Source organism: Mesoplodon densirostris, chromosome 13 (genome assembly GCF_025265405.1).
Source record: "Mesoplodon densirostris isolate mMesDen1 chromosome 13, mMesDen1 primary haplotype, whole genome shotgun sequence".
In the NCBI taxonomy this organism is placed as follows: Eukaryota; Metazoa; Chordata; class Mammalia; order Artiodactyla; family Ziphiidae; genus Mesoplodon; species Mesoplodon densirostris.
This window is the reverse complement of record NC_082673.1, coordinates 66330155-66352234: the sequence shown is the minus strand read 5'-3', so window position 1 is coordinate 66352234 and position 22080 is coordinate 66330155. Positions and strand designations below refer to the sequence as shown.

The following is a 22080-nucleotide window of genomic DNA, read 5'->3' as shown; positions in this document are numbered from 1 at the left end:
TAGCTGCTTTTCAATGTTTATACATGTAATATAAATGACAAATATGTATAACAACATCTAAAAGAAAACAATGATGTACAAAATGTTTGTAATAAATAAAATTATTGCATTTAATGTCATTTTCTTGAAAACTGAAATTACCAGATCCCTAATGAATACCAGTTCAAGTTAAAGGAAATGTGTGCCAATACCAGCTTCTGACAACAAAAATAAGAAGTTAAAGCTCTGCAAGTTTGTCTGATTTAGGTCAGGTAATCATGGAAACAAAAGAATATTTAAAATTATTTATTTTATCATTATGCACATTGAAGGAAAGCATTATAGACAGCAGAGTTCTTTCCCACCATAAAATTTACACCCATTTAATTAGCTAGAAACACTAGCTTGAAGAGGTACTGATATATTCCATTTGTAATAATTTCTCTACAGCAAACAATTGTCTTACAGTTGGAACATGTTGAAGAAAATATCGTCTCACAAGTCTTTTTTGTTCTTTGAGTTTCAATCACCAAGAGTTCAAGGGACTTTGAGAGAATCCTGGTGTCCTGTATGGCCTGATGAATGCATCAAAATCAAGCAGTGTATTTGTATTCTGAAACTACTCTTAGCTCCATACAAATGTTGCTTGGGTTGTGGAGCTCACATTTCTCCCACTGGTACTATGCATCTGAAGGACATTTTGTTATGAAAGTTTCACACCAATTTTGTTTTGCTCCTTCTTCATTAGCCGCTGTGCTTCCTTTTCCATTTTCTTCCTTTGTTGTTCTGCTGCTCTCTTTTCTCTGTCTGCTATCTTCTGCTGCCTGAAAAGAAACATATTCGTATTTTTACTTTTAGAAAACACTACACAGGTAAAATGGTGAATAAATTCCAGAAAGAAACAGCACTGCCCTTTTACTATCATCAAATTTAAGTTTAAGAAGTCTTCATTCTTCTCACTGCTTTGAAATTTCAAAGATTTTCAAAAACAGTATTTTTTTTAATCTTTAGAACATGACTTGCAAAATAAAAAAGGTATTATCTCTGTTTTAAAAATAAGTAAAATGGGGCATTCAGGTTAAGTGAAATGTCCAAAATAATAAGATTAAGGTTAAGAACCCACATCTCTTGATCCCGCTTCTTCAGATTATTTTCACTAAAACACTACTTCCATTGGACCACACCTTCTTTTTGGTACCATTCAGAAAAGGCTGATATTTAGGATTAAATATTCTGTTATTATAATAGTTAAAAACAGCTAAAGGATGTCAAGAACACAGATATACAGAGCACAAAGCAAAGAGAAAATGGAAACTTAAGACATGACTTCCAACTAGAAGCTAGAAATCTACTTAAAGATTTGACTAGCTCTACTAATGACGGGGCAGAATGTGGGTATTTACTAATTACACATTATGAAATACCTTCCCCCCAGTCCCTCCCTAACTCCACTGATCTAGAATCACTAAACCCCTCTATATTTATTGATCTTTTTAAATTGAGGTAGAGTTGATTTACAATGTTCTGATAATTTCAACTGTATGGCTAAGTGATTCAGTTATGCATATATATACATTTTTTAAAATATTCTTTTCAATTGTGGTTTATCACAGGATATTGAATATAGTCTGTGTACTATACAGTCGGACCTTGTCATTTATCCATTCTATATATAGTTTGCATCTGCTAACCTCCAAGTCCCAATCCACCCCCACCCCCGCACGGCAACCACAAGTCTGTTCTCTATGTCTGTGAGTCTGTTTCTGTTTCGTACATAGGTTCATTTGTGTCATATTTTAGATTCCACATCTAAGTGCTCTATCTTATTGATTTGTATGGGAAGTGGGAGTAGGAGTGTGGTAATGAAATAGGAGAAAGAAGAACAGAAGTTGGTCCCGGGTTTGAAGGTTTAGGATATGAGAAAATAAGTCAAGAAGCATACAAGGCTGAGGAAGGAAGCTGTAGGGCACAGCTGGGCAGCAGATAGGCAACTCTGGATTATATATAGAAAAATCTAGTGTGGATTACCCATATATGGGACAGCTCAAAGCTGGTTATAGTGAGTGAAATGTATATACATTTCTCAATCATACTTACAAATGGGAGTAAGCAGAGGTATGGATGACCAAAATTCAAGAAAGTAGAGAGACTTATTTTAGGCAACATTTTGACCGTCACCATCAATTTTCTAAAATTTCAAAAGAATAGTTTCAAAAAATCTACTTTTCACTAGCTCTGCTCACTTTCAAGCAAAACTGATATCTGCACTAAAAACATCAAAATGTGGGCCTCCCTGGTGGCGCAGTGGTTGAGAGTCCGCCTGCCGATGCAGGGGATACGGGTTCGTGCCCCGGTCTGGGAGGATCCCATGTGCCGCGGAGCGGCTGGGCCCGTGAGCCATGGCCGCTGGGCCTGCGCGTCCGGAGCCTGTGCTCCGCAACGGGAGAGGCCACAACAGTGAGAGGCCCGCATACCGCAAAAAGAAAAAAAAAAAAAAAAAAAAAAAAAAAAAAAACATCAAAATGTCTGTGGCAAAAGAAGAAAGAGAAAAAGAATTAAAAAGGGCTGGCTAGGTTATAAACAAATAAGATAATCGAGCTTTGACCTAGATACTAGCTGATACAGAAACATCAACAATTAATATTTCTGGTACAAGAGGCAACTTAGACATTAATGCAGACAAAATATATTTTTCCTGTCCAGATACATGTCTGGAATCACTAAGGTACCAGAATCTTTTTCCTTAATGATACTGATCATAGTACTGGTAGTATTTAAAGTGGCAATGGGGAACAGGCTAGGTTAGAGGTTATGGATTATGGATACACTTTTAAAATTCTCAGTGTTACCCTGGGGGCGGTAACAACATATGGAGCCTCCAGGTGTTTTTGGCTCTACCTATGCAACTTGAAGCAAGAAACATGTCTATTACTGACTAATAGGCTCCCTCTCCCAAGCTGTCATATCAAAAGCACTAACTTTGAGTTTTTTGGTCTTGTTTTGTTCAGGGTGCAAGAAGATAGGGTGAAAAAGAAAAGGTTTTTGTACAGTGAATGTTCAGCTACTTGTGAACTCATAAACTCTACAGTGTTGGCATTAAGATGACTGGATTCAAAATGAATAGCTCCTTCTTTTAACCTTGTGGTTGATGACACCAATCACCACTAGAATCCCCAAAATGTTCTAAAATACCCAGACTTCTGTATCTATGATTTATCCAAAAGAAACAGAGTAAAAAATAAAAAAATAAGTGACACCTTTTTTGACAATCCATGCAACATAAATGTTTACAATTTTAAAACTATTTCCTTTATACTGAATAATTATCAAGCAGGAACTAAATATTTAAAACTCTCACAACTTTACTGACTTTTGTAATGTGACCCCTTCCTGTCTAAAAAAAAAATGCTGTAAACAGTAAGGACAAGATCAAAAAAAGTTCAGCCTTAACTCCCAGTTATTTAACTACACCCTCTGCTGGTTGTTCAAGGTAATTATAATTTATTGGTAAAGACAGGAAAGGACAATACAAAAATGAAATCAGTTGTTTCGTTAAGATAGTCAAATAAAGAGTAATTCATTTTCTATCCCAATTATAAAAACCATATTTGAAAAAAACACACTGCTATATTTTACTTTATCATCTTGAAAAATGCAAAAGTAATTTAGATACATTTACATATCTGAGTTTTCAACAGTGATGACAGTCACAGACTCTCTCAAGGTAAATTTTTTTTTTTACTCTTTGACCTAATGCGGTAGTAGCAAGAATTAAGTTTACTGCTCACAAAAACAAAGAAATAAGAACATAACCAACAAAAACAAACTTGAAAACCTCCAAAATAATATTTTCTGTAGAGTAGGCAGTAAGTATATGACTTATGTTATCTACCTCAGGGCTTTCAAGTACATAAATTGAAATACACATACAAATGTAGAGTGAAATACAAGTTATTTTCAAATAGCAGTGCTATTCACTGCTATATTCAAATGAGCAGTGCTGGCACTATGCTAGACCATGGGGAAACAAAACTAAAGGTATAACTTCTGACCTAGAGAAAATACATTGTCATGACTCACATTTCACAGTAGAACGTTTCAAGAGATAAATATATTTTATAGGGAATGAAGTATAAAGCATATAGTTCAATATGGTGTATATATGTAAAAGATCTCATTCTCCATTAATAAATTATTCTTTTGTATCTATATTGCTTTAAATTGTTGGTTTCTGTGAGGTTTTAATCATATAAAATAGCATATGTAGTCTGAAATACAAAAAAACTATCCCATATTATCAAGGTTCAAGTGAGAATGACGAAAAATACAACATTTGACAGAATAAGCTTTCTTGACCTTAAATGCGACATGAATAAAACCAGTTCTTCTACTCAGGTTGCAGTGTAAATGTTACTCAAATACCTCAGAACTTCTTCAGCTTGCCAGGCTGCATCTTCTTCTTCTTCCCATGCATTGGTATTTTCCTGCCAGGTATCCAAGTCACCTAATTCAGGCTACAATAAGACAAAACAAAGCAAAATTACAATGGTCAAGAGCCATCCTTTTTCCACTCAGTGGTCAAGACAGTATTTTTTTTTTAAAGAATTTATTATTTATTTATTTAATTTTTGGCTGTGTTGGGTCTTCACTGCTGCACGCACGGCTTTCTTAGTGAGCGGGGGCCACTCTTTGTTGCAATGCATGGGCTTCTCATTGTGGTGGCTTCTCCTGTTGCAAAGCACGGGCTCTAGGTGCATGGGCTTCAGTAGTTGTGGCTCGTGGGCTCTAGAGCACAGGCTCAGCAGTTGTGGTGCACAGGCTTAGCTGCTCTGTGGCACGTGAGATCTTCCCATACCAGGGCTCGAACCCATGTCCCCTGCATTGGGAGGCAGATTCTTAACCACTGCACAACCAGGGAAGCCCAAGAAGAATATCTTTTAAAGCATAACTCAGACCTTGTCATTGCCCTGTATCTTCTCTACTTTCTTACCACATCCTATATAGGCTCAAATGATTGCCCCCGGTTTGCCTGGAACTGAGGGATTTCCTGAGACGTATGACCTTCCATACTCAACAGTCCTGGCAAGTCCAGCTTTCTTCCTATTTTATGTTTTAAAGGATACTCCTTTTATATTAACTTTTCTTTTTTTGCCTACTTTAGTTTGGAATAGACAAGAATAGAACATTTGTTCTCTCTGTTATCTCTCTTTTCAGTAAGAAGAAGGAATGGGGGGTGGAGGAAAGAGAAGAGACAGACTGATCCCAGGCTGGATTAGAGATGCTTGACTGGACTACTCTGTGCTGGGGAGATGAACTGGAAGAACCAAAGTTTCCAAACTAGCATAGTCATCTCTATTTAAGCACAAGTAATTTTCTAGATTTTTCAGTGGCAGTTATTGCCTGGATCCCAGGCAAAAATGACACGTCAGGCAAAATTTACTCTTTATTGGAGTACTTCTTCTATACTGTGCTTCCTTTTGCCTGCCTTACTTACTTGATACCAGCGGGCTGGCCACACTACCTTCGACTATTCGCCAGGCAAGACCTCTAAAAGTTCACTTTTTCCTTCCACAAACAATGAAAATGCTCATTCTGGAAAGTTTAGTTGGTGGGGAAATAATTACATGCATAAAATAACTGGCACCAAGCTGTGAACAGACTTATTATATTCTCTTCTGAGTACTTAGACCTAAAACCGAAATAAAATGTGTTGAATTTTCTGCTCTTAACCATAAATGAGATACAATCCTCTGTTAAAAAATTTAAAAAAACCATTTCTGATTGTATGTTTAATGTAAATTTCTAAAAGTAAACTAGCTAAATCAAAGAAAAGGATTTTCAAAGTCACTGAATGACTCTCTTGAAAAGTTAAACCAACTTATTCTCCTGACAACAGTAGGTGGAAGTCTTGTTTCCTTGTATTTTTGTCAATACAAGTAGGTAATTGTCTTCTTTTCTATATGTTAAGATTTAAAATGGTGTCTTGTTAATTTACTTTGAATTTCTGTGAGAACTAATAAGATCAAACTTTTCTTCATGTTATCAGGTTATGTCTATTTCTTATTTGTAACTTTATCCATTTTTCCACTGAGGTGTTTGACTTTTAGTGTATAAAACAGTTAGATACAAAAAAGGTGAAATGATTAAGACTATAAAAAAAAGAGTATCTGATCCTTTAGTAGAGATGGTCTTCTAAGTAAAAAAGAAAAAGTTTTAATTAACAGATTTGCTGCATTAAAAACTAAATACATCTGCCCATCAAAAACATCCAAACTAAATTATAAAGCCGATAATAAAGTGAAAATTGTAAAAGATAACAGAAAAGAGTTAATATCCTTAGTATAAAAAGACCTATCACAACAGTACAAATGATAAATTCCAAAAAGAATGTGCAATTTAAAAGAAAAATCTAATTTGTGGAATGGGTAATAAGATATTTTGTTGTAGAGAACAAAGTGCAGTAGATTACCATTCTCTCCTAGGTAATGCCCCTTTATTTTGTCTGGTTGGTGGGGAAATATCTGGAAACAGCATTGGAAACATTCTCCTTCTACCATATTTACCTCTTCCAAACTCTTTAAGCTGTGACGTGTGTATAACTTTATAATAAGCTATATTAGTGTTATAATAACATTATTACAGCTAGGTGGCAAATGTACTAATTCACTGAGGGGGTCTGAACCACTTTACCAATATGGAACAAACATAAAGTTTTAAATTCATAAATATAAAAAACTAAACATTATGATGCTATGCTCTTTTAGAGAAATATCTGTGGTATTATAATGCTCTCATAACATTATGTAACTGCATAAGAGTTATCAAAATTTTTAATATTTATGTATATGATCATGTATTTAACATTGTGCTTCCCCCATTAGAATGCATTCTTCTGAGGCAAGGACCCTGCCTGTTTTGCTAACTTTCTATTCTATTACCAGCACACAGCACAGCATCTGGCATTGGTAGGAATAGTTTCTGATCAATAAATTAAAAACATATATAAACATGGGACCCTCTGGGAGAGGGGTCTAAGAAGTACCTGTGAAGTTAAGCAAAAAAAAAAAAAAAAAAAGAAGAAAGAAAGATGAAAAGATAGAAGTGGTGGTTTAAAACGATATCTGCAAATTCTTTGACACTCCTTTAAGAGGTGGAGCTTAATTCCTCTTCCCTTGTATGTCAGCTGGATTTAGTGACTAGCTTCCAATGAATAAAATAATGTGGAGGAGACAGTGTTTCCCTTATAAGACTAAGTCATAAACAGGCATTGTGGCTTTACCCCTGCATGTGCTCCACTCTTTTTCTCAGTGATCATTTGTTCTGGGAAAGTCAGTGGTTATTACATCATAAGGAAACTCAAGCAGCCCTATGGAGAAGTCCATGGCAAGGAACTGAGGCTTTGTACAACCAACCAGCATTAATCTGCCAGGCAAGTAAGTGACCAACTTTGAAATGAATCTTCTACTCCCAGCGGAGCCTTCAGATAACCACAGCCTCAGCTCATGACTTGCCTGGAAACTCATGAGAAACCCTGAGCCAGAACCACCCAGTTTAGCCACCCCTGGATTCCTAATCCACAGAAACTATGAGATAAAAAAAATATTTATTGTTGTTCAAGCCACTAAGTGTGGGGTTGTTATACAACAATGGATGACTAATGTAATCAAGCAGTCAATAATTACTAATCAATAATTAATCAATCAAAACATACTTAAAAGCTAGGGTCTGGGGAGAGGTTTGGACAGTGATGTGTTTTAAAAAGTTCAAAGGGACAATCATTGACAGGAAGACACTGGAACTCACCAAAAAAGATACCCCACATCCAAAGACAAAGGAGAAACAATGAGATGGTAGGAGGGGCATAATCACAGTAAAATCAAATCCCATAACTGCTGGGTGGGTGACTCACAGACTGGAGAACACTTATACCACAGAAGTCCACCCACTGGAGTGAAGGTTCTAAGCCCCACGTCAGGCTTCCCAACCTGGGAGTCCGGCAACGGGAGTACGAATTCCAGAGAATCAGACTTCGAAGGCTAGCGGGATTTGATTGCAGGACTTCGACAGGACTGGTGGAAAAAGAGGCTCCACTCTTGGAGGGCACACACAAAGTAGTGTGCAAATCGGGACCCAGGGGAATGAGCAGTGAGCCCATAGAGACTGAACCAGACCTACCTGCTAGTGTTGGAGGGTCTCCTGCAGAGGGAAGTACTCCTTGGCGTGAGCCCTCCAAGAATCTGTCATTAGCCCCACCAAAGAGCACAGGTAGGCGCCAGTGTTGGGTTGCCTCAGGCCAAACAACCAACAGGGAGGGAACCCAGCCACACCCATCAGCAGTCAAGCTGATTAAAGTTTTACTGAGCTCTTCCCACCAGAGCAACAGTCAGCTCTACCTACCATGGGTCCCTCCTGTCAAAAAACTTACACAAGCCTCTAAGATAGCCTCATCCACCAGAAGGCAGACAGCAGAAGCAAAAAGAACTACAATCCTGCAGACTGTGGAACAAAAACCACATTCACAGAAAGATAGACAAGATGAAAAGGCAGAGTGCTACGTACCACTTGAAGGAACAAGATAAACCCCCAGAAAAACGACTAAATGAAGTGGAGATAGGCAACCTTCCAGAAAAAGAATTCAGAATAATGAGAGTGAAGATGATCCAGGACCTCGGAAAAAGAATGGAGGCAAAGATGGAGAAGATGCAAGAAATGTTTAACAAGGACCTAGAAAAATTAAAGAACAAACAAACAGGTGAACAATACAATACCCGAAATGAAAACTACAGGAGAAGGAAGCAATAGCAGAGTAACTGAGGCAGAAGAACAGATAAGTGACCTGGAAGACAGAAGGGTGGAATACACTGCTGCAGAACAGAATAAAGAAAAAAGAATGAAAAAAAATGAAGACAGCCTAAGAGACCTCTGGGACAACATTAAACGCAAAAACATTCTCATTATAGGGGTCCCAGAAGGAGAAGAGAGAGAGAAAGGACCAGAGAAAATATCTCAAGAGATTATAGTCGAAAACTTCCCTAACATGGGAAAGGAAATAGACACCCAAGTCCAGAAAGCACAGAGAGTCCCATACAGGATAAACCCAAGGAAAAACACACCGAGACACACAGTAATCAAATTGGCAAAAATTAAAGACAAAAATTATTGCAAGCAGCAAGGGAATAATGACAACGTACAAGGGAACTCCCATAAGGTTAACAGCTGATTTCTCAGCAGAAACTCTACAAGCCAGAAGGGAGTGGCATAATATACTTAAAGTGATGAAAGGGAAGAACCTACATCCAAGATTAGTCTACCTGGCAAGGATCTCATTCAGATTCGATGGAAAAATCAAAAGCTTTACAGACAAGCAAAAGCAAAGAGAATTCAGCACCACCAAACCAGCTCTACAACAAATGATAAAGGAACTTCTCTAAGTGGGAAACACAAGACAAGAAAAGGACCTACAAAAACAAACCCAAAACAATTAAGAAAATGGTCATAGGAACATACATATTGATAATTACCTTAAATGTGAATGGATTAAATGCTCCAACCAAGACACAGGCTTCATCAAGACACAGGCTTGCTGAATGGATACAAAAACAAGACCCATATATATGCTGTCTACAAGAGACCCACTTCAGACCTAGGGACACATACAGACTGAAAGTGAGGGGATGCAAAAAGATATTCCATGCAAATGGAAATCAAAAGAAAGCTGGAGTAGCAATTCTCATATCAGATAAAATAGACTTTAAAATAAAGAATGTTACAAGAAACAAGGAAGGACACTACATAATGATCGAGGGATCAATCCAAGAAGAAGATATAACAATTATAAATATATATGCACCCAACATAGGAGCACCTCGATACATAAGGCAACTGCTAACAGCTATAAAAGAGGAAATCGACAGTAACACAATAATAGTGGGGGACTTTAAACCTCACTTACACCAATGGACAGATCATCCAAAATGAAAATAAATAATGAAACAGAAGCTTTAAATGACACAATAGACCACATAGAATTAAATGATATTTATAGGACACTCCACCCACAAATAGCAGATTACACTTTCTTCTCAAGTGTGCACGGAACATTCTCCAGGATAGATCACGTCTTGGGTCACAAATCAAGCCTCAGTAAATTTAAGAAAATTGAAATCATATCAAGCATCGTTTCTGACCACAACACTATGAGATTAGAAATGAATTACAGGGAAAAAAACGTAAAAAACACAAACACATGGAGGCTATAAAAATACGTTACTAAATAACCAAGAGATCACTGAAGAAATCAAAGAGAAAATCAAAAAACGCCTAGAGACAAATGACAATGAAAACACGACAATCCCAAACCTATGGGATGCAGCAAAAGTAGTTCTAAGAGGGAAGTTTATACCTATACAAGCCTACCTCAAAAAACAAGAAAAATCTCAAATAAACAATCTAACCTTACATCTAAAGGAACTAGAGAAAGAAGAACAAACAAAACCCAAAGTTAGAAGAAGGAAAGAAATCATCAAGATCAGAGCAGAAATAAATGAAATAGAAACAAAGAAAACAATAGCAAAGATCAATAAAACTAAAAGCTGGTTCTTTGAGAAGATAAACAAAATTGATAAGCCATTAGCCAGACTCATCAAGAAAAAGAGGGAGAGGACTCAAATCAATAAAATTAGAAATGAAAAAGGAGAAGGTACAACAGACTCCGCAGAAATACAAAGCATCCTAAAAGACTACTACAAGCAATTCTATGCCAATAAAATGGACAACCTGGAAGAAATGGACAAATTCTTAGAAAGGTATAACCTTCCAAGACTGAACCAGGAAGAAATAGAAAATATGAACAGACCAGTCACAAGTAATGAAATTGAAACTGTGATTAAAAATCTTCCAACAAACAAAAGTCCAGGACCAAATGGCTTCACAGGTGAATTCTATCAAACATTTAGAGAAGAGCTAATACCCATCTTTCTCAAACTCTTCCAAAAAATTGCAGAGGAAGGACACTTCCAAACTCATTCTATGAGGCCACCATCACCCTGATACCAAAACCAGACAAAGATACTACAAAAAAAGAAAATTACAGACCAGTATCACTGATGAATATAGATGCAACAATCCTCAACAAAATACTAGCAAACAGAATCCAACAACACATTAAAAGGATCATACACCATGAACAAGTGTGATTTATCCCAGGGATGCAAGGATTCTTCAATATATGCAAATCAATCAATGTGATACACCATACTAACAAACTGAAGAATAAAAACCATATGATCCTCTCAATAGAGGCAGAAAAAGCTTTTGACAAAATGCAACACCCATTTATGATTAAAACTCTCCAGAAAGTGGGCATAGAGGGAACCTACCTCAACATAATAAAGGCCATATATAACAAACCCACAGCAAACAACATTCTCAATGGTGAAAAACTGAAAGCATTTCCTCTAAGATCAGGAACAACACAAGGATGTCCACTCTCACCACTATTATTCAACATAGTTATGGAAGTCCTACCATGGCAATCAGAGAAGAAAAAGAAATAAAAGGAATACAAATTGGAAAAGAAGTAAAACTGTCACTGTCTGCAGATGACATGATACTATACATAGAGAATCCTAAAAATGCCACCAGAAAACTACTAGAGCTGATCAATGAATTTGGTAAAGTTGCAGGATACAAAATTAATGCACAGAAATCTCTGGCATTCCTATACACTAATGATGAAAAATCTGAAAGAGAAATTAAGGAAACACTCCTATTTACCATTGCAACAAAAAGAATAAAATACCTAGGAATAAACTTACCTAGGGAGACAAAAGACCTGTATGCAGAAAACTATAAGACACTGATGAAAGAAATCAAAGATGACAAAAACATGGAGAGATATACCATGTTCTTGGATTGGAAGAATCAATATTGTGAAAATGACTATACTACCCAAAGCAATCTACAGATTCAATGCAAACCCTGTCAAATTACCAATGGCATTTTTTACAGAACTAGAACAAAACATCTTAAAATTTGTATGGAGACACAAAAGACCCCGAATAGCCAAAGCAGTCTTGAGGGAAAAAAACGGAGCTGGAGGAATCAGACTCCCTGACTCCCTGGAGGAGTCAGACTCCCCAACTTGTAATACTACAAAGCTACAGTAATCAAGACAATATGGTACTGGCACAAAAATAGAAACATAGATCAATGGAACAAGATAGAAAGCTCAGAGATAAACCCATGCACCTATGGTCAACTAATCTATGACAAAGGAGGAAAGGATATACAATGGAGAAAAGACAGTCTCTTCAATAAGTGGTGCTGGACAGCTGGACGGGGAAAACTGGACAGCTACATGTAAAAGAATGAAATTAGAACACTCCCTAACACCATACACAAAAATAAACTGAAAATGGATTTGAGACCTAAATGTAAGACCAGACACTATAAAACTCTTAGAGGAAAACACAGGAAGAACACTCTTTGACATAAATCACAGCAAGATCTTTTTTGATCCAGCTCCTAGAATAATGGAAATAGAAACAAAAATAAACAAATGGGACCTAATGAAACTTCAAAGCTTTTGCACAGCAAAGGAAACCATAAACAACATGAAAAGACAACCCTCAGAATGGGAGAAAATATTTGCAAATGAATCAATGGACAAAGGATTAATCTCCAAAATATATAAACGGCTCATGCAGCTCAATATTAAAGAAACAAACAACCCAATCCAAAAATGGGCAGAAGACCTAAATAGACATTTCTCCAAAGAAGACATACAGATGGGCAAGAAACACATGAAAAGCTGCTCAACATCACTAATTATTAGAGAAATGCAAATCAAAGCTACAATGAGGTATCACCTCATACCAGTTAGAATGGGCATCATCAGAAAATCTACAAACAACAAATGCTGAAATGCTGGAGAGGATGTGGAGAAAAGGGAACCCTCTTGCACTGTTGGTGGGAATGTAAATCGATACAGCCACTACGGAGAACAGTATGGAGGTTCCTTAAAAAACTAAAAATAGAATTACCATATGATCCAGCAATCCCACTACCGGGCACATACCCAGAGAAAACCATAATTCAAAAGGACACATGCACCCCAGTGTTCACTGCAGTACTATTTACAATAGCCAGGTCATGGAAGCAACCTAAATGCCCATCGACAGACGAATGGATAAAGAAGTAGTGGTACATATATACAATGGAATATTACTGAGCCATAAAAAGGAACAAAATTGAGTCATTTGTTGAGACGTGGATGGAACCAGAGACTGTCACACAGAGTGAAGTATGTCAGAACGAGAAAAACAAATATCATATATTAATGCATACATGTGGAACCTAGACAAATGGTACAGATGAACCAGTTTGCAGGGCAGAAGTTGAGACACAGATATAGAGAACAAACGTATGGACACCAAGGTGGGAAAGCCATGGCGGGGTGGGGATGGTGGTGTGCTGAATTGGGTGATTGTGATTAACATGTACACACTGATGTGTATAAAATTGATGACTAATAAGAACCTGCTGTATAAAAAAATAAATAAAATTAAATTAAAAAATTAAAAAAAAAAAAGGGCTTCCCTGGTGGTACAGTGGTTAGGAATCTGCCTGCCAATGCAGGGGACAGGGGTTTGTGCCCTGGTCCGGGAAGATCCCACATGCCGCGGAGCAACTAAGCCTGTGCGCCACAACTACTGAGCCTGCGCTCTAGAGTCCACAAGCCACAACTACAAAGCCCACATGTCACAACTACTGAAGCGTGCGCACCTAGAGCCTGTGCTCCGTTAACAAGAGAAGCCCGCGCACCGCAACGAAGAGTAGCCCCTGCTCGCCACAACCAGAGAGCCTGCACACAGCAACGAAGACCCAACACAGCCAAAAACAAACAAACAAACAAACAAATAATAAATTTATAAAAACAAAAAACCAAAAACTAATACTAAACTTTCTTTGGATTTCTTGTATGAATTATATTAATATAAATGTTTCAGACATTACATGAAATTCCTAAAAATCCTATAGGTACTGGTAGACTGTTATGTCATAATTCTAGTTATTACTTTAAAATGTATATCTCAGAAATAACTAAATAACTAAATAACTAAATTTCCTTGTCAACTGAATTATCATGAACTTCCATCAAATCTTTAACCGTGGTCATTTTTAAGTCTTTTGTCATTTACAGACAGTTCTGGGTGTACTCTGATGCTTTTGCAAAGATGTTCCTATAAAAGGGTTTCATCTGCAAGGAATTCATGGAAGAGACTGACAAGCACAGGTTTCTGGTAGCTGACTATACTGCTGAACTGAATGAATAGGCATTTTCAGAACTCTAATGGAAAACTGATGAATTCATAGAAGTGCTAACAAAAGATCAAGATGAAAAAAAATTAATTACATGGGACTGAGTGAACTGATGAGGATGATTTTAAGTTTTGTGACTTTGTTTGAATAAAAAAAAATCTACTTAGATAAGCAGGTTGAACATTAAGCAAGATGCAAATATTTAATATTTTTCTTCCCTAAGTGCAAAGTAATGGTTTGTGTTTGAGATGTACACTTATTGGTAATCTGGCTATCATTTTATATATTTAGTCACTGCTCTAAGGAAAGCTTTTAGTCTAGAAAGTACTTTATACACTTTTGAGTACCTTCAACTTCAATTTCAGACTCCTCATATTTCAAATGTGAACTTGTCTTAATCAGTTGGAAAGAATGTAGAGATTTATGGAGCTAATTTAAGAAATAGAGCACTTCTACTGAGAAAAGAGTTTTCTCATATCAACACTAGATAAAAAAATGACTTAGTTTGATATAAGAATTTCAGTCATTTATAGGAGTTTCCACAATGATTTTTCCCTTAAATTTGTTTCAAATAAATTAAATGTGACATCTCTATATCAACAAAAAAGAATAAAAAAGTTCAAAGCTGATTCTGATAGCCTCCAAGGTTGAAAATCACAGTTATATACTTTCCTCACTACTTTTGTCCATAGAAGTGTTGTATTTAAGTCAAATCTATTTTAAGATAAACCACATTTTAAATGTAAATATACTCTACTAGGGAAACAATTCATAACTTACTTAAAAATAACCTGCTATTAAGGTTAAATTTTAGTGGTAATCTCTTTAAAGGTCATATTTTTTTTCACACACACACACTGTATTTTATTTTTACAAGAGATAAATAAACTGACACCAAGCATTGTAAATGGATGACCACAACAAAAGCAACGACTGCAATTACCAAACACGAAACACATTCATACTATGTCATAATATTGACATAGTATGAATATATGAGTAGTATGAATATAGGTCCTAACAGGTCCTTTACTTTGCAGTGAAAATTGATTTGTATATTTTTGCAGTGAAATTTCACTTTGCAGTGAAAACTGATTTGTATATTTTTTGCCTCTGAGTCCTTGTGGGATTTTTTTTTTATTCAAACAGAAAGTCACAAAAATTATAATCATCCTCATCAGTTCACTCAGTCCCATGTAGTTAATTTTTTTTCATCTTGATCTTTTGTTAGCACTTTTATGAATTCATCAGTTTTCCATTAGAGTTCTGAAAATGCTTATTCATTCAGTTCAGCAGTATAGTCAGTTACCAGACACCTGTACTTGTCAGAGTCTTTTCCATGAATTCCTTGAAGATGAAACCCTTTTACAGAAACATTTTTGCAAAAGCATCAGAGTACACCCAGAACTGTCTATAAATGACAAAAGACTTAAAAATGTAAAGGTCATATTTTTTTCAATAACATTTTTGTCTCTATCTTTTATGTGTACAATGGACCCTGATCTTAATATCTGACGTAATTTATAATCTCCTAAAAGGACAGGATTGGTAACCTCTCTTGATCTGCTACACCTGTTTCAAAGTCATACAAATACAAATACTATGTTCAATTCATTTTAACTTTTTTCTTCTTTTAAGAAAATAGAAATGAAAACAAAGCTCTTGCCTAGATACCATTAGCATACTTACAGATTGATGAATAAAAGGCATATCTTGTGTAGCTGCTAGTCTACTAGAGAAACCTGTGCTACCATCTGGAATGCCAAAATTTAATGGTTCTCTCTTCTTAATAATGATCTGAAAGATTAATCGAAAGAGAATTATAGGAACATTTTACACATCACTATATAAACACAGACAAATTAACTGACCAAAGCATTTTATAATTATTTAAAATATGTTCTACCTTTCTTCTTTTAAAATTTACAATGTAAAAAAAATTTTTTTAAGTCTATATAGAGCAACAAAATTCTTAGGCAATTGTCACACAAATCAGTTGCATACTAAGAAAAATTACATTTCACTTTTTTCTAAAACAATAAATTTTCCTCTTCCTCTTTCCCTACTTTCCCTGGACCCCCCAAAATATACTTAGGCATTTTTAGTCACTGTATTAAACAAGAACATGTATCATATCCTACCAGAAGTATAACCAGTTCTCTAAGCATGTGGGTATCTATGAATACATTAACTTTTTCAGGCCAGTAGTATTAGTTTTGTAGCTTAAAAGCATTTTCATTCTAACTAAGGTACTATTGTAATATGCTGAGTTCCTATTAAGAGCAGCAAAATAGACTTTCAAAATAAAAGGTACTCATCTGCTAAGAAATTCACTTAAAACTCCTTGAAAAATATACAACTTAATGCATTTGGACAACTCAACAAAAACAACTATGATTACAGCATGTAAATGTTATCAGCCTTGAAAATCTAAGAATAAACATACAGATGAAACTGGCTGGAAGGTAGAAGAGGGTGAAAAACCCTATTAGAGAATTGTGGAATAAACAATGTCCTCATTTTATAAGTATATTTAGAAAAAATATTTTCTGTGCTTGATTGAACAATAGAACTTTAAGTGTTTTTTTCTTTTGAAAACAGCAGGATGACTGATGAGGTAGATTGGAATAAAAACATTACAGTATTTGAAAAGGGGGTAAGAGGGGTAAGGTGGTATGAAATAAACCCCCATTTACCATAGTATGCAGTCAGTGGACAATATCTGTGATTGGTAAATCAAGACATAGCAATATAAGAATACTATATACAGATATGATGAAAAATGCTAGAAGCCCAACAGAAAAAGTTATGGGTGGCTGCTTTTAGAAAGTAGAACTGGTATGAAGGATGATGGGGCAGAAGTCTATTGCTTTTCATTATAAGCTCTTCTATAGTCTTTTTTTTAAAAACAATTTTCAGGGACTTCCCTGGTGGCACAGTGCTTAGGAATCCGCCTGCCAATGCAGGGGACATGGGTTCGAGCCCTGGTCCAGGAAGATCCCACATGCCACAGAGCAACTAAGCCCGTGTGCCACAACTACTGAGCCTGTGTGCCACAACTACTGAAGCCCGTGCCTTAGAGCCCGTGCTACGCAACAAGAGAAGCCACCACAATGAGAAGCCCGTGCACCGCAATGAAGAGTAGTTCCGGCTCGCCGCAACTAAGAAAGCCCGCGCGCAGCAACGAAGACCCAACACAGCCAAAAATAAATAAATAAATAAATAAATAAATAAATAAATAAATTTTAAAACAACTTTCAAATGTACACATACTATTTTGATAAAAAGGAAAATACTCAGCCATTGCTCTTTTTCTAATAATTCCCTGCCTCTTTAAGTGATTGTCCATATATAACATATAACTCAAAAGGGATAAAATAAAGTGTGGATGACTACACAAACCCACAATTACACTAAGTTCTCAGAGCCTTGCATCAGTTTGATAATGGTTATAAACAATGGAAACTACTTATCAGTTTGTAGACATCACTAAACTGTGAACTAATCTTTTAAGGTTAGAACTGTATCTTATTCAGCTTAGTCTCCATAGCAGAGACTGGAGTCTAGAATCTGACATACAGTTGGATTCCTATAAATGCTTAGACACAATTTTAAAAGACTTGGGGGTACAATTTACTAGATCTGTGTCCAGGTCACTTGAATATATAAGCTTCTTTAACATGACAGAAAACACAATTAATTGCTAATTAGAAATACCAATTATACTAATTTTAATTATAGGAATCTGAAGAGCGGTTTAATAGTTTAATCTCCAAAAGCACAAATCTTTAACATACTTTCTGGGTTTTCCTTATAGTTGGTGTCATGTCCTTAAAATAGTCAGGTTCCAGTTGTTCTAAAGCATTTTGCTGTGTTGCCACATTCCCATTCCCTCCTTCAATCTTTACACTTGTGGGTGCATCTTCATCCCAGGACGTCCACTCTTCAACATCTGTCTAAATTTAAATGATCAATATTGTCAGCCACAAAATTCATCATTTATTAGAAAAATGAGCTTTCTAAAACATTGGTTATTCAAACTTTTTTGACCAATGGGAAAATACAAATTTTATACCACATACCAAAACTAGATGAAAAGTTTAAAAGAAATATTCTATGAGTTGGGAATTCTGTTCTACCCATTAAAAACAGACAAACAACAAAACAAATTTTTTTTGCTTTAAAAATTGAACTGACATTAAAACTACAACCCACAGAAGGAGACTTGGAACTTGCAATATAACCTTAACCAGGTTTATTGCCTGATAAAATAATAAATAATAACATTCTTTATAGTATTTAAATAAGATAGAGTCCCAAACATAATAGTCAACATATCCATGAAGTAACCTGCAAATGAACAATGAAGAAATCTCAACTTGAATGGAAAAAGTCAATCAACAGACACAAACCCCAAGATGATATAAATGTTGGAATTATCTAAGACTTTAGGGCTTCCCTGGTGGCACAGTGATTGAGAGTCTGCCTGCCGATGCAGGGGACACTGGTTCGTGCCCCGTTCCGGGAAGATCCCACATTCCGCGGAGCAGCTGAGCCCGTGAGCCATGGCCACTGAGCCTGTGCATCTGGAGCCGGTGCTCCATAGCGGGAGAGGCCACAACAGTGAGAGGCCCGCGTACCACAAAAAAAAAAAAAAAAAAAAAAGATAAGACTTTAAAATAGTTATTATAAAAATGCTCTAATAAGCAATAGCAAACACTCTTAAAACCAATTTAAAAAAGAAAACCTCAGCAAAAAAACAGAAAATAAAGAACAAAATAAAAATTTTAGAATAAAAAAATTTAATAACAACAATAAAAATCCTGACCCTGACTACTAAATTAATTTCATGACATACTAATGGTCAGCAATCCAGTTTGAAAAATATGGTTCTGGAACACTTATTCAACATTCAAAAAAAAAAATTACCTGCTTAGGAACTGATGAATAATCAACTGTAGTTGGCAAAGTTATTTGGTCTCCACTTAATTTCCGTCCTCTGCCAGATCTAAAACAAAAATGAAATAATTTATTTCAAGAAACTACCAAAACAAGCATGGGCAAAAGCACTACGGACAGTAACTTAAGGCTTATAAGAGAAGGTCTTTTTCAATTTTTGAATTATTTATTTTAATAATTAACAATTGTTAAGATATGAAAAGAAAAATTTGTTAAGATATGAAAAGAAAAGGCATATATCAAATATCTTTTAAATATTTTAAAAATACTGGACAGGATAACACAACGGCTTTTTGGCTTAGGATTCAGAATTATAGTCAAACTCAGGAGGAATATAAAGCCAAAAACAAAAACACAAACTGATTTCAAACCATGCTCCTAAGAGTACTGTGAATTCTGTAAGTGAAGCTCTCGGATACCTATGCTGTTTTAACCAAGGTGGCCTGGCTTTTGTCTTACATAGTTGGTTTCTTATTAAGATTACTATTAAACTATTAAGAAGTTTGAAAATCACTGGCTTGAACTATAAACTGTACCCAACAAGTTTTAAGGATTAGTGGGAAAAGTACTATATTAAAGAAGATAAGTATTGTCATAGAGTTGTTAAGAGCATGGGCTATGGAATGTGTGTAAACCATGGTTTTCAATGTTACTTCTATTAACTATGAATCTAGTTAGAATTACCTATCTCTCAGCCTGAGTATCCTCATTTGTAAAAGGCAGGTATTCAAACCTACCTTTGCAAGGTTGTTGTGAGGATTTAACTGACATTTAAAGTAGCTAGACACTAGACTGTGCCTGCTTTTTAATAAGACATTAAAAAATGGTAGCTATTATAAATGATTAGTCACTTGCTTCATTTCAAATAATCTATGAAGCATCTGCTTAGAACTAGTTGGTAAAGTCAGCTAAGTTTAGAAATCATACTTTGTTTAAAGGATGAATAAAAAAAGTAATACAGTCTACTACTAAATTTATGATGTAAACCTGGTATTTTAGAACACATGATCTAGGTTCTTTCTGACAAGAAAAGCTTATTCTAACAAACGGTCAGTTTTCTTTAAACTGAACATACAATCAATCCTTAACATATTTACGTTGACAAGAGAAGTTCATAGTGACAACAAAAATGTCCTTAATAGTTTTAAATCAAATGCAGTATCTTATACTAAAAGTAATCTATATTCAACAAAAGTTTTAGAAAATAACAGATGCAAAGAGAAAACCACCTATAATTTATCACCACTGTTAACACAACTACTTTTTAACCTCCAGCCTCCTGGCATTAATACCCATACTCATCCTGCTTTAACCTAGTTTTTTCTGGCTATGCTACTTCTAACAATAAATTCAATGCCACTTAATCTTCAGAGTTTTAGTAGTTATAAAATGGCCATTTAGCTTGAGATTACATTTCCTAGCCTCCCTTGCAGCTAGGTGGCTAAGCTCTGGATAATAGGCTGTGAACAGAATTGCGTGTAACTTCTAAATCATATCCACTAAAAAAAAGAGCTGATTGCTCTCCATTTCCTCTTTTATTCTATCCTACTCTTACTGTGGTGGTACTTTTTTCACAGTACTCCTAGGCCAAAAGAAATACCTAACAATTCCACTGATTAAATAGTTAGGCCCAAACAATTTAATACTTATGTATGTCCTATCTGCTTAGTAGCCATAAGAAAAAAATACATATGAATTTAAAGAAAAAATAATATGTTGATTTCACTCTTTAATAACCACAATTACTTATTAATGGAATGTGTGTGCCTGTTGGATACTGCACAGCTTCTCAAGCCTTGGACTCACCCTTATTTTCTGTTCCAAATTAATTTTGGTTTAGTACTTGCTTTTAATTACAACCTAGCTTTGCAAAGATAAGTCACCCAAAATACAAGTAAACAAAAACTTATCTCAAATATTCAAGAACATCATCAAAACATACTGCAGGATCTAATGTTGCAAATGTGAACTACCTAGGGCCAACAGATTGTTTGGTGCTTAAAAGACACTATCACATTCATTGTGTTTTGTTGGAAAATTTAAAGTATCCTATAGTACCCCATGAGTGTAATGCAAGCCCTGAAGTACCTTGGCATATGGTTTAGGAACTATAGCTCTAGGGTCCGGTAGTATGACAAAATAGAAGGAATGTGAGTCTTTGAATGACTTACTGAAGCAGAAGGACTTATCTACCCTGGACTACTTGTACATTCTGGAATATTATTTAAGAGACAAAAAAAAAAATCGATTCTGTTTGGGGTTTCTCTGTTAAAAGTTTTTTTTTTTTTAACATAAAAATAACACTCATAATGTAGTATGTAAAGAAATACCTATGGGGGCTCCCCTGGTGGCACAGTGGTTAAGAATCTGCCTGCCAATGCAGGGGACAGGGGTTTGAGCCCTGGTTCCAGAGGATCCCACATGCCGCAGAGCAACTAAGCCCGTGTGTCACAACTACTGAGCCTGCGCTCTAGACCCTGCAAGTCACAACTACTGAAGCTCGCGTGCCTAGAGCCCGTGCTCTGCAATGGGAGAGGCCACTGCAATGAGCGGCCCATGCACCACAAAGAAGAGTAGTCCCCACTCGCCACAACTGGAGAAAGCCCGCACACAGCAACAAAGACCCAATGCAGCCAAAAATAAATAAATAAATAAATAAATAAACAAATAAAAAGAAATACCTATGCCTAATTCCACCTAACCATCTTAAAACATCCTGATAATAAAACAATTACATATATAAAAACTTTCTGATGATTATTAGAACAATGAAAGTTAGTTTATCTCTGAAATTCTGTAGTACTAAGAATATTATTTTAA

The 22080-nt window shown here is 35.7% G+C and overlaps 1 protein-coding gene across 3 annotated transcripts in view; it reads right to left on the bottom strand.

Annotated features, from left to right (window-relative positions):
- Nucleotides 1-269: 269 nt before the first annotated feature.
- The window catches only part of EBAG9 (estrogen receptor binding site associated antigen 9), a 32041-nt gene continuing 10230 nt past the window's right edge, over nt 270-22080 (bottom strand). For all 3 annotated transcript variants that reach the window (XM_060115994.1, XM_060115995.1, XM_060115993.1), the window contains 5 exons: nt 19231-19309; nt 18099-18257; nt 15991-16098; nt 4402-4493; nt 270-803 (listed from right to left, as the gene is read on the bottom strand). In XM_060115994.1, the coding sequence (XP_059971977.1) occupies nt 683-803; nt 4402-4493; nt 15991-16098; nt 18099-18257; nt 19231-19309 (559 nt within the window). In that variant the 3' untranslated portion in view covers nt 270-682. The remainder of the gene's footprint in view (nt 804-4401; nt 4494-15990; nt 16099-18098; nt 18258-19230; nt 19310-22080) is intronic.